General features: G+C 39.8%; 1 protein-coding gene across 4 annotated transcripts in view; it reads left to right on the forward strand.

The window, feature by feature from the left end:
• mon2 (MON2 homolog, regulator of endosome-to-Golgi trafficking) overlaps positions 1-13,037 on the forward strand; it is a 65,768-nt gene that overhangs the window by 23,805 nt on the left and 28,926 nt on the right. For all 4 annotated transcript variants that reach the window (XM_041795134.1, XM_041795136.1, XM_041795135.1 and 1 more), the window contains exons 4-16: positions 363-494; positions 849-978; positions 1,494-1,591; positions 1,929-2,054; positions 2,882-3,076; positions 3,402-3,526; positions 4,153-4,292; positions 5,110-5,263; positions 6,417-6,607; positions 6,949-7,030; positions 10,488-10,669; positions 11,355-11,467; positions 12,352-12,456. In XM_041795134.1, the coding sequence (XP_041651068.1) occupies positions 363-494; positions 849-978; positions 1,494-1,591; positions 1,929-2,054; positions 2,882-3,076; positions 3,402-3,526; positions 4,153-4,292; positions 5,110-5,263; positions 6,417-6,607; positions 6,949-7,030; positions 10,488-10,669; positions 11,355-11,467; positions 12,352-12,456 (1,773 nt within the window). The remainder of the gene's footprint in view (positions 1-362; positions 495-848; positions 979-1,493; positions 1,592-1,928; positions 2,055-2,881; positions 3,077-3,401; positions 3,527-4,152; positions 4,293-5,109; positions 5,264-6,416; positions 6,608-6,948; positions 7,031-10,487; positions 10,670-11,354; positions 11,468-12,351; positions 12,457-13,037) is intronic.

The following is a 13,037-nucleotide window of genomic DNA, read 5'->3' on the forward strand; positions in this document are numbered from 1 at the left end:
CTGTCTTGGGCCATTTACACAAAAGAGAGAACAAAAGGGTTGTTGCATTTAAGGCAGCTTGACCTGACAAAGGACGAACAGTGTCTCTTACAATGAGCATGAGTTGACATAATCCTAACTGGCAGCTAGATTTACTGTTGTTGAGTTTGATGATGTTGTGACCTCTGAGCAGGCGGCACCAGCTGTGGCCAAAAGTGTTTTTAAGTCTCTGAATGAACATTTCGTGACCTCTCCCTCTTCACTTTTTCTGTTATTACACAGCAACTCGGGGTACTAAACGTCTGAGTTCTTAATGATGCTGAATGCTTGGATTTGTTAATGATACTTGTAGATAAAGTAAGTTGTTTTTGTGTGCATGACAGGCTGCTGCAGGGAACATCATCAACATGTTGTGGCAGCTGATGGAGAACGGTTTGGAGGAGCTGAAGCTATTGCAGACGGTCCTCGTCCTGCTGACCACCAACACAGTCGTACACGATGAAGTACTTTCTAAGGTACATGGATAAAACACTCTTATATCAAACTGACTTTCAATATATTTCCCATTCCTTTTTTTTTATCTTTCAGGTATATGTATGACCCATTTCTGTGTCTCTGTGAGTCATCCCCATGTATTATTAAACTATGAGTATAGTGTCATAGTAAACCCATAAATAAACACATTTATTGCATCCTTGCCCCACTTTGGATTTCACCATTAAACAGTGAAGGATTAAAAGAACTGTCAGATTATTCTGGTTACACACTTAACTTTGGTAAGAGTTACAAGACCAAAACAGTTTGGAAAGTAAGAGTCCCAAGTGTTCCTTTTACCAGATCTTTCATGGAAATGTTTTGTGTCTGCACAGGCCATTGTGCTGTGCTTCCGCCTTCACTTCACCAAGGACAACATCACCAACAACACAGCAGCTGCCACAGTCAGACAGGTCGTCACTGTGGTTTTTGAGAGGATGGTGGCAGAGGATGAGCGTTTCAAAGGTCAGAGGGCGATAATGTTACAGGGAAATGGGACCTCATGGTAGATTTAGAGCTAACTGGCTTGCTTTAAAATGAACAAATGAAGTCACATCCAGAGACTAGTGTTATAAAAACCTTCTTTACCTTTATTAAAATGTAAAATTTATTGTTCATCATTTGTCCTTATAGATAAGCAGAATTTGTTAGTTGTCTGTAAGAATGTAAGAATTTAGAATATCTCAACCGTGCTCAGCTTTTCTCATTAGTGTAGTTTGATTCCTGTTTTGAACTCAGTATATTTTGAATAACATCATTTGTTTCATCAGCCTAATTGCTGGAAATGTGGCAGCATTGTTGATAGGTCCAGCAATCCTATAGAACAATCACCACTCGTAATTCATCAATCGGACTGTTAATCATTCAGTGGTTGCCCATGTTGATTAATCCGTACTCTTGGTGCTTTGATTCTTTTGTATAACTGCCGCAGTCTAAATGAGTTTCTTAATAGCTGAAGTAAAATTTGTATTCCCCTTTAGGCATCGTGGAGCAGGCCCCTCCTGTCCAGGGAAACACCAACAGACGTTCTGTGAGCACTCTTAGGCCCAGTGCTAAAGATGCATACATGCTGTTCCAGGTATGTCCACCAGGGGGCAGCAGCCTTCTACACAGTCACAGAGTAAAGCCAATGCACCATGTTTGTTTTGAAACACAGCTGATGACCTAATCATTTCTGGACTAGAGTCATGAAATAAAAATAGTCTCAACAACAAGAACCTGCTGATTTAACAGCCTCATAATCTTCAGTTTCATAGTCAAATGAAAGCAAAAATGTGTCATATTTGTATTGTTGTAAGAAAATATGCAAGAAGCAGTTCAGATGTTTTTTGTCATTCTCTGTGTGATTGCTCTGTATCTAACATCATCAAATGTGTAATCCATTGTTGAATTTGCTGCCATGCATTTCCCTGCAGGATTTGTGTCAGCTGGTGAATGCTGATGCCCCCTACTGGCTGGTGGGGATGACTGAGATGACACGGACGTTTGGCCTGGAGCTGCTGGAGTCAGTTCTGAATGATTTTCCAGGGGTATTCCTACAGGTACATAATGCCTTATAAAACAGAATAACGAACGGCTAATACAATAAATCAGTCAGGATATATATATTGATAATCCACTGCAAAAGGATAAACACCTTTTAATACAAATAGGTCTGCCACATTGCCAGGACTTAAAAATTAGAAATGATACCAGGTTTTTACCATTTTGAGTCACACAAGACGGTTCATTAAGTAAAGAGTATAAACCCAGTTCTCTTCAAATGCATCATTATAATCCAGCGAGGGCTAAAAAAATGTGGACAACCTTACGTATAATGTTTTTCAGCACATTTGGAGCATCCACTTGTAGTACACAATGAATGGTGTGAATCTTCAGTTAAGTCTTGTGCAGTGTGTGACAGTGGCAGCTGCATGCACTCACAGTAATGACAGCAGTAATCACTTTATATTGGTATGTTGAGCACATCAGTATATAAGATGCAGTCAACTTTTTAGATAAAAGAAGGTTTGAAAAATGTCTAAAAAAGTCTTATACACAGAATTTTATGGTAATTTCTTGTTTTTAATCACCAAAATTTCATGCAACCTCCTGCATACTGTCTATATTGCATAAATACTTTTGCAGTGCTTTAATATGGAAAGTATCTTCTTTTATTGCTTGTGAAATCTTGTGTTTGAAATTCTGACTGATAATCTAAAGTTTTATTCAAAGCATTGGTACTTTTTGATACTAACAATCATTAAAACTATGCAGATTGTATCATTTTCACATTTTGAGGTACTGAAAGTTGTGATGGCTTTAAATGCAGAAATGTATCTACTTATCTGGCCTGATTCCTCTCCCTCTCCTGTATCTCCTCCACCAGCACCAGGAGTTCAGCTTCTTACTAAAAGAGCGAGTGTGCCCCCTCGTCATCAAGCTCTTCTCCCCCAACATCAAGTTCCGGCAGGGCAGCAGCAGCTCAGCCTCACCAGCACCTGTGGAGAAACCTTATTTTCCCATCTGCATGAGGCTGCTGCGGGTGGTCTCTGTGCTCATCAAGCACTTCTACAGCTTACTGGTAAGACCGAGGATGGCCGGCTGATCAGGACCATAGCCTGATTGATGCTTTATGAGTTAGGGATTTTCTCCACTTAATTGATCTTGTCTGATTAGCATTGGATTAGCAGTTTTGTCTTAGTTCTGCTCCACATGCTTTAAGGAGCTTAGCGGCATCTAAGTAAATTAAAATTGGAGCAGTTTTTATTAAGAATCATTCTGTCAATCCTTGGAATGGAAATGTACCTCTCTCCAGCCCTAGTAAGGGAATTTATGGATTCAGCTTTTAGTTAGAGGTCAGATTTGACAAAAAGCTGTTCCTGATCTGATATGTGTGTGTTTTGCAGGTGACAGAGTGTGAGATTTTCTTGTCTCTGCTGGTGAAGTTTCTGGATGGGGAGAAGCCACAGTGGCTGAGAGCAGTGGCTGTGGAATCAGTCCATAGGCTGTGCGTACAGCCACATTTATTACGGTAAAGGACATTCAGCTTTCCAAAGTTTCAGCTTTCCACTTGATATTTGTAGACTGATTGTAAACGTTCCAGAATTACTTTTCAGATAGCAGAAAATCATTGTATCAGTCACGATAGCAAAATGTTGTCATGAATGCTGATTTATTGACCACTTGATAGAACAGTGCAAGTTGAGTTATGTAAGAAAAAAATATGTTCCACTAAATGCACATAATTTTCCACTATTTATTTAGTAACGTAAGCGCTCATTCTTTACTTTTAAATTTGCTCTGTCAGTACTTTAAACAGGATACTACATAGGTTGTATAAAAAATCTATAGTTTGATAAATTGATTGTACCTTTTTCAGGCTAATATAACTTAAAAGGAGCCCTGCCTATTAAGACATATCGGCCTTATAGGATTAAAAGAGTTTTGTTTTATATGTATTCTATAAAAAGAAACATGCAAGGTGTCTTCATTTTGAGAACATTTTCAAATGTACCTTTACATTTAGGCTGCTATTGTACAGTGCCTTCTGGAAACTGAAAAGAGGATAGTCACCAATTTTGTATTGTGTTTTTTTCATTATGTTATGATTTTTTTTTTCTGTTTTGTTAACTTGCCACAACACTTTATTCTTTTTAGGTCGTTCTGCCAGTCATACGACATGAAGCAGCACTCTACTAAGGTATTCAGAGATATTGTGAATGCGCTTGGCTCCTTCATCCAGTCCCTCTTCATTGTCCCCAATGCTGGAAACCCTGCTGCTGTCAGTGCACCTACAGGTCAGTACAGTGATTTTTAAAATTTTATACTTTTACCGCTTGCATATATTTCTTTTTGAACCAATAGGCCATTTGCAGATGACGTCACATCACAGTAAAGGACCTGATGGGGGGCAGAAAGGAATTTCCTTAAAAAGATGCACCTTAAAAATCCTAAAGTTTTATGCTTCTTGCAGCTGCATTGATCATTGGGAGAAAAACAATATTGATTTGATTTTGAGTCACAAAAATAGGGACACATTAAGCAAAAAGTGTATAAAGCTCACAAAGGAATAGGGGCAGACATGAATTAAAACCCTTAGTCTAAAGTTTGGAGTAGCAGAGTCAGACGAAGCTGACCTGGTTCGTTTACACCCAGTGCTCTGGTTTGGTTCTGTACAGTTGTCCCAGTTGTCACACTGTATCCTGATTTTGCTTTTGTTCCCACAGCCAATGTCTGTCCAGCTTTGTTTGGGGACTGTTGTGACTCAGACCGTGATCACATAGTATGAAGCACAAAGAGAATATGCAATACAAATAACAAAAAGATAGCTAGATTTAAATAATGTAAGGACATTTTTCAAAAGGATTTCTTTCTTGTCTGATGGCAACAACAAAATTAATTTAGAATATCTCAACCGTGGAATGATTTTTTGTGATATTGCTCACCCCCGTGCTAGGCAGATCAGTTAACTGATACAATGTAGAGCTTTAGGGTACTAACTTCCCTCTGTTCCTAATTACTGTGCTTTACTTCCTATCCCTTATCTGACTTTCTCATGTCATCAAGATTACATGACTGAAAACAGCCCATCCAAATGACTCTGATTTCCTCCAGGTGGTTCAGGTTCAGGGACCCAGGGAGCTGCACAGGGAGGCCAAGGTACAGGAGGGGTCAGTGGCAACCTGAACACCCAGGCTGCCTTTGAATACCGTGGTACCTGGATCCCCCTGATGACCGTCAGTGTTCAAGGCAGTGCTAAAGCCACCTAGTAAGTGTTGTTACCCCATAGACTTCACCTCTTGACCTTAACTTTCCTTCTTACACACAGAACAAGTAAACAGCTGTAGTAATTTCCACCCCCAAGCTACCAAAAGGCATGGATTTACTTTAACAGCCTTACTGTCATGTCGGCTTTAACCTGTGAGTAGTGATAGAGGATCTCCATTAGACAACAGGGGATCATAATAAGGGAGTGATCAAAGTCTTAACCCTGCACGAAGACTGAAAATGCTATTATCATTAATCTCTGTAAAGTGACGTTTAAAACCTAGCAAATTGCACAAGCCAGAGGCCTTCCTTTAATAAGCTGAGCTGCAAAATTGCCCTTTCTGGTGGTTATGAAATCTTTTCGCTGTAATTAGGAGTCTTGCTGGCAGACGAAGGCTGCATGGAGCTGACTCTTTTACAATGATGGAGATCATGCAAATGAACAAGGCACACAGATTGTTTTTAACATTGTTCCATTAAATATTGGGTGCCATGATTTATTCTGTTTCAGATAATGATGGTAAAAGGGTCAAAGCTGTAGTCTTGTTGTATGCAGATATTAATACACTTCTGATTGTTTGTCCTGGTGGATAGCAATCCGATTATTTTCAGACGTAAAAAGTCACTTTTTACCTTTTGATTGAGTTAACCCAACAATTTTAAATGCTGGTAGTGCATATTTATTCATTTTTCTTTTTATTTGATCTTAATTTTACCACGAATTTCCCATTTAGATACAAAATGCCCATTACTATGGCGCCTCGGCTAAGATGGCAGCTTTTAGTCAGAAACAAATAGTAAACAACAAAATCAAATCACAAAGCACTAACCATAACAAGGCACAATTTATCATTGGCAGTGTTTATCCATAAGATATGTACATACAGTGGTAGAAAATACCTTCATTATACTTTTAGAGTGATCAAAGACAGTAAAAAATCAGTAAATCATGAAGAGAAGTCAGGACCCCTGAGGAAACTTGTGTCATAAATCAGTTTGTATATGGAGACCTCATGTTTAAAAGCCAAGATGAGACTCAAAAGAGGTTTTTAGAATGATTAAGACATTTATAGTGGAATATCAGTTCACACCAGCACACATGCTCTCATTTTAACCTCCTTCTAATGTGCTCTGCCCTTTTTTTCACCCCTCAGTCTCGAGATGCTGGACAAGGTGGAGCCCCCATCCATCCCAGAGGGCTACGCCATGTCTGTGGCCTTCAGTGCCCTGCTGGACCTGGTGAGGGGCATCACCTCTATGATTGAAAGAGAACTGGGCATGGAGGAAGAGGCAGCTGCTGAGTTCAGGGAGACTCATCCTGATCAGGAGTGGCAGCCTCAACAAGGTGAGAACTGACAGAGTGGAAGGGATGAGAGGTATCCTTATAATGCAGTCCAGCTGGGTTGAATATAGGGTTAAGTAAGATTAGTTAGCTAGATAAGGAAAGAGAGGCAGCTTAAAGCAGGACTTTCCAGTGTGTCTCTCCAAACTGTAAACATGTTTATAGTGACTGGTTTTTACTGCATGATTGCCAAACCCCTCGGGATTCTGGATGGTAGCACTTTTATGACCCCTGGTGGTCATGTTTGAATGTCTAAGGCTGTAAAAGGAGAAACAGAGACTTGTTTCTTTTGAATAAAGTTAAATAAGTTCCTTATAAATGATTGCTTTGTCTGTCTTTCTCAGGAGCCTACCTGGTGTGGGAGGAGATGGTCAGTGCCTGTTGGTGTGGCCTACTGGCTGCTCTCTCTCTGCTACTGGATGCCAGGTAAACTGGGGCCTGCCTTTTTGATGACTGCTTTTCTAGACACAGCAGACATGTTAGCAGAGCACGCTTTGTATGTAAATGTAATTCAGTGTATGCACATGTTAAAAACAAATGTTTGAATGTGTTTAAATGAATTTCCTGAAAAATTGGTAGCTGAAAGACAGCAAACTTGGACCTCACAGATTGATACTAATGTAATTCAAGAGAAAGGTTGAAGAGACTATTTCATAATCATTGTATTCATTTCTGCAAAAATATTTTATTTAAAACACAAAGATTTATTCTAGTGAAGCAAGAAAGTTTTCTCACAAAGAGAGAGGAAAACTCAAGAGTTCACTGTTCATACAGTACTTCTCAGCTATCCTGCATCTAAGATCAATATAGGTTGAAACAAGTAAAAACATTCATAAAAATTTAAAGGGACAGTAAGAGTCATTAATATTTTAGTGAAAAAAATCCTTCCTATTTTTTCAGGAGGACGGAAACATTGGCAAATCGATCTACTGTCCTTCTCTCTAATAAAGGCATAAAACCCCAAAAATAAATTGAACAAAACAAAAGAAAAGAAACACAAATGGAGCAACAGGTGTATTCTGCTCAGTTGTGCTCTCACCACCAGCATGTTGAGAGAGTCACATATTTGTGCAATCACTGTAATTGGCTGGTTATGTGCAAGTTTATTTTGATTACTTATAGCTATTTTTTTTATAAAATCAAAAGAGCGAAACAGCAAACCACATTTATTTGAAGCAGAATTTCACTCTTATAATGTAAATGACATGCAGTAATCAAGTTATTTAATCAAAATTCTGATGCAGAGATTCTCAGTCTTTATACTTGGGGCCCCTTCACTTGTATCTAAAAATGCTGGGCCCACAAGAAATCCATTCCAAGTCTATTCTGGTACAGAGAGTGCTGAGAAGTGTGGTGGCTCCATCTCTGACATCTTCCCAGTTGATTTTGGGTTTGCCTTGACCCATCCGCTCTTCAGTACCTGTGTGGACTGGATAATGGGCTGGATAACAGGGCCGGCGAACTGTGGAGTGTCGTTTTGTGATGTCCAGATCACTGACTGACTGTACACCGCTTTCCACATTATTCAGCAAATGACTTTTTTCTCTTATTTTCCGAAATATTAATGCAAATGACAGTCAGAGTATTTTTCAAGTCATCAGCCATTAGAGCATAATTCAAATGTTTTTGAACAAACTTCATAATGATAACCTTTTTTTTTTAATAAGAATCCCAAAATGCACTTTTCCACATTATTAAGCACGACAGAGTTTTAAAGCATTTTGTTTTTGTTGTAAAGAACTGAAAATGGTCATTTGATGAATTTGCAGCATTAGGAGGTCATATTTACTTAAATCAAAAGCTATTTCAATCAAAAACATCTTAACAGGCCAAGTTACATGTTAACATAAAGACCACTTCTTTGATATCACCTTCACTATTCTTGCATCCATTGAACTTGTGAGTTTTTGGAGAGTTTCTGCATGAATTTCTTTGCAGGTTGTCAGAATATCCTCCCAGAGCTGCTGTTTTGATGTGAACTGCCTCCCACCCTCATAGATCTTTAGCTTGAGGATGCTTTAGGGTTGAGGTCAGGGGAGGATGGGGGCCACATCATGAGTTTCTCTCCTTTTATGCCTGTTTGAAAATGAGTCTTCATGTATTTCTGGGCCCACTGCAACCGTTTCTGCTTGTGAGCATTGGTTAGGGGTGGCTGAATAGTAGGTTTATGCACAACTGCAAGCCTCTGGAGGATCCTACACCTTAAGATTGGTGGGACTCCAGAGGTACCAGCAGCTTCAAATACCTGTTTGCTGCTTTGTAAAGGCATTTTAGCATCTGCTCTCTTACTCCGATGAATTTGTCTGGCAGAAACCTTCCTCATTATGCCTCTAACTGCAGGAACCCGTCTGTGCTCTGAATCAGCCCCAGATTTCTTCACAGTACGTTGATCACGATTTATTTTTCGTGAAATATCAATTTTTTTCATTTCTTGTCCAAGGCATTATACTATTTGACACTTTTCGGCAGCAGAGAGATCCTTTTTCTTTCCCATATTGCTTGAAACCTGTGGCCTGCTTAATAATGTGAAAAAGTGCATTTTGAGGTTTTTATTTTTAAATAGATAACGGTTATCATTATGAAGTTTGTTCAAAAACATTTGAATTATCCTCTAATGGCTGATGACTTGAAAAATACCCTGACCGTCATTTGCATTAATATTTTGGAAAATAAGAGAAAAATGTCATTTGCTGAATAATGTGGAAAGCGGTGTAAATATCCTTGTTGGGGCTCTAAACTTACTGAGTTTAGAAACGTTGGAAATTGCACACCCCCTGGGCCAAAACAAAGATTCAGGCATTTGGGGTCACCTTGGATGCTGCCATTGAATCTGTGTCTGTGGATGGTAAGAGCATGGACATCATAGAGCAGTTCACCTGCAGACTTGGACTTGCACATGGGATGATGGGTAAGCTGAGCAAGACAGCGTGGTGTTCCCAGTATCTGAGCATGCAGACAAAAGTCAGAGTCTTTTGGTCCTTAGTCCTTCCGATCTTGCTGTGCTCGTGTGAGGCCTGGACGTTGACTGATGGCCTAAAGTGCCGACCGGACTCCTTCTGTGACAACTTTTCTTCTGTGCATCTTTGGGTATCGTTGGCAAGACTGTGTCTAATGCTGATGTGCTCAAGAGAGCAGGGATGGAAAGAGTCAACTGCTTGATATGAGGATGCGGCGATGTGTGGAACCAGCATTTGCTCCCACACATGGTCTGACCTGATTGCAAGTTTAGCTGATTAAGGTGTCTGGTATTTTTGAGGGAGGAAACAAGCTCTTTAATGTTTTGTGGTATTTTTAAAGCATGTATGTCTTTATTTAAGAGATAAGACAGATTGAGTTGGAAACTGGGGAGAGAGAGGGAAATGACATGCAGGGACAGATCCAGCGGCTAGATTTGAACCCAGACTGCCTTTAATGACTGTAGCAGCTGCCCTCAGTACATTGGGTGCATGGACATAACTAGAAGGCTGCTGACGCCCCTAAAAATGCATTTTTTACCCAGTTTAATCTACACACCTTTCAGTTAACTGTCCAGTTAGTGTGATATCATTTTTTAGTTTAAATGAGCAAATCTAATTTTAAAACCTCAGAGCAAACAGCCTTGCGACCCCCTCACTAGGCCAGATTTTTGGTTCAGAGCTGGGGTTAGCCTTAACCTATCACATGAGTCCTGCCTCTTAGAATATTATAATCTTTATTTACAACCAAATATAGATGACTCTTTATGAAGTTCTTTTAGACACCATCATGTAAGTAGCACTGCTGTACCTGCTTGTATGAGGCAAGTTGAGTTAACACACTTGAATGATATACTGATAAATGTACTGGATACATGGCCACACACTTTAGTCCTTTCTGTGTTTTTTCCTCTTTTCTGTCTCTTCAGCACTGATGAGACAGCCACAGAGAACATCCTAAAGGCAGAGCTCACCATGGCCTCGCTGTGTGGGCGTCTGGGCCTTGTGACGCCCCGGGATGCTTTCATCACTGCCATCTGCAAGGCCTCTTTGCCGCCGCACTACGCCCTGACTGTTCTGAGCAGCAATGCAGCTAACCTCTCCAGCAAAGGTAGAGAATGTCACTCAAAAAGGACACAGAAAACACAATCCTCTCAGTACCTCTTACCTCTTAATCATTTACTTGATGCTACCTAGACTTAATTGCTTTTTTTCTGACAAAAACCTTACAAATGCTCCTGAAAGGCCAGCATAAAACTGAAAACATCCTCAGTTGGGTTTGAATGCTTGTATGCTTGCTTCTTTGTTAGCACCTCAAAATCCAATATATAACTGTACCACACTGCAGAAGGCCTCTGGTCATGTGTATTTATGTAAAACTAATGAGCTCTTCTCATTTCCCATAAGGTTAAGCTGCAAAACTGAGCTTAACATGTAAACCGTTTGCTTTCTACCTGTCCCTATTGCCCCACTCTTATTGCTTTAATCCATAACTTTTTGCTGTGGCTTCTAATTAGAAGCACAGGAGAATGTGTCTTGGGAATGCAAACATACACACACAAGCACAGCTGCTCTCAAACACACAACTCAGGCATCCATTATTTGCATATTAGCTTGTAGAGATAAAGCCGCCAAATTGGGTCTCAACTTTCGATGGATGTTTGCCTCCAAGTTAATTAAGGAATCTTTTCTTGCATGTCGTGAGCTTCGTTACAAAACCTGCCTGTGTATCACTGGCTCTCGCTGAAATGCTGTACTCCTGTTTATGTGTGTGGGTGTGTGTTTATTCTCCACAGCCTACTCGATCCAGGGCCAGAGTGTGCAGATTATCAGCCCCTCCAGTGAATCTCATCAGCAGGTGGTGGCTGTGGGCCAGCCTCTCACTGCCCAGCCCCAGGGCACTGTAGTGGTAAGGTCATACTCAAGAATGAAGAAGCTATGGTTTAACTAGACATCTAATGAATTTTCTTAAAACTAAAGTCTTTCCCAGACAAACAAACATAAGCATTATATGACCATTATCTAACAAATAAACAACATTTTTCAAGAAACAATTTAACTGCTTCAAAATCATAACAAAAATGTTGCTTTTGGGCAAGATTAATACCCAAAATGGAGTGCTTTAGTCCTGGCAAACCAAGCCAAGATCATGTAAAAACAAACCAAAAAAGTTGCAATGGTTTAAAGTTGGAATAACTAAGTTAGAGCCAAAGACTCATGTGAAAACAAGTCTTTATGTCCCTGCAGTTTCTCTGAGACGTCACAAACATATACTTTGTTATATGAATACATAATGAGAACGGAATACATTAAAGAGGCTATGAGTGTTGTTAATATGCAACATGCAAGCCCACATTAAAAGCAAATTTTTGTATCAGGGCACCACTCAGGTCAGGAACATTCCTTATCAACATTTGGAGGTCATGTGTCTTAATTTCCCCTGAGAGCAATATCATTTCAAAATACACATGGATAGTGCCATTGACCCTTAACTGGAGCCGTTATTCTTAAATAAAAATGCTCCTGATAGAAAGAACATGCTTTTCTGTATTAGCTCTATAGGTGTATCCCTGTGAAGTCCCTGGCTTCACTTTGTCACCATAAAGCGATATGACTGTTGTCTTTCACACTATTTATTCTGTATAATTATGTTTAGACCTTTAACTGAGGCTCTTTCTGTTTTTCTGTTAATAAACCCATTTTCACTTGCTCTGCAGTTATGTATCAGCCAAATGCTTAATTATACGCGTATTAAAATGTACAATAATTTATCTGTCTCTCTGCCTCACTCAGCTGACAGCGAAGAACATCCAGTGCATGCGAACCCTGTTGAACCTGGCTCACTGCCACGGGGCCGTGCTGGGGACCTCCTGGCAGCTGGTGCTGGCTACACTGCAGGTACTACTGCCACCTGGCACCACATGTTCACACCTAACAATACACATGCACACTTGTGAGCACATGCTAACCTAATTAGATGAGTAAAATGAGGCACATTTTCTTGCAGTCTCTGTCTCACATACTGCAAATGTATGCAAAATTTCTTCACAAAAGTTTCTCCACTTTGGGGCTCTGATGGCCTTGTGCACAGGTCATCAACTACATTTGTACAAGGGCCAGGTTTTGTCTTGACAGGGGCTTCAGGGCCAGACTTTCAGATTAATTAAAATAAATAATATGGTCTAATTAACGTATAATTATATTAGTAGATGTATTTTCTTTCAAAATTTAAGTAATGTTTAGCCATTAACTGTAAGATCAGTCCCAATCACTGCAGGCAACCACAAGGGGTTGCATTTTTTCTGGGGTTGTCCATTTCAGAGTTTGATGTTGAAGTGCCTCCTGGAAGGTGAAAAACACATACAGGTCTTTTATTTTGATTTACAGCACTGTTCAAGAGCTGAAAGTGGAAAGTTTACAAAGAAAACTAGATTCAGTCAGGACTCTATTAATAAGTATATGTTTTATGCATCCTATTT

This window comes from Cheilinus undulatus, linkage group 9 (assembly GCF_018320785.1).
Source record: "Cheilinus undulatus linkage group 9, ASM1832078v1, whole genome shotgun sequence".
Classification (NCBI taxonomy): Eukaryota; Metazoa; Chordata; class Actinopteri; order Labriformes; family Labridae; genus Cheilinus; species Cheilinus undulatus.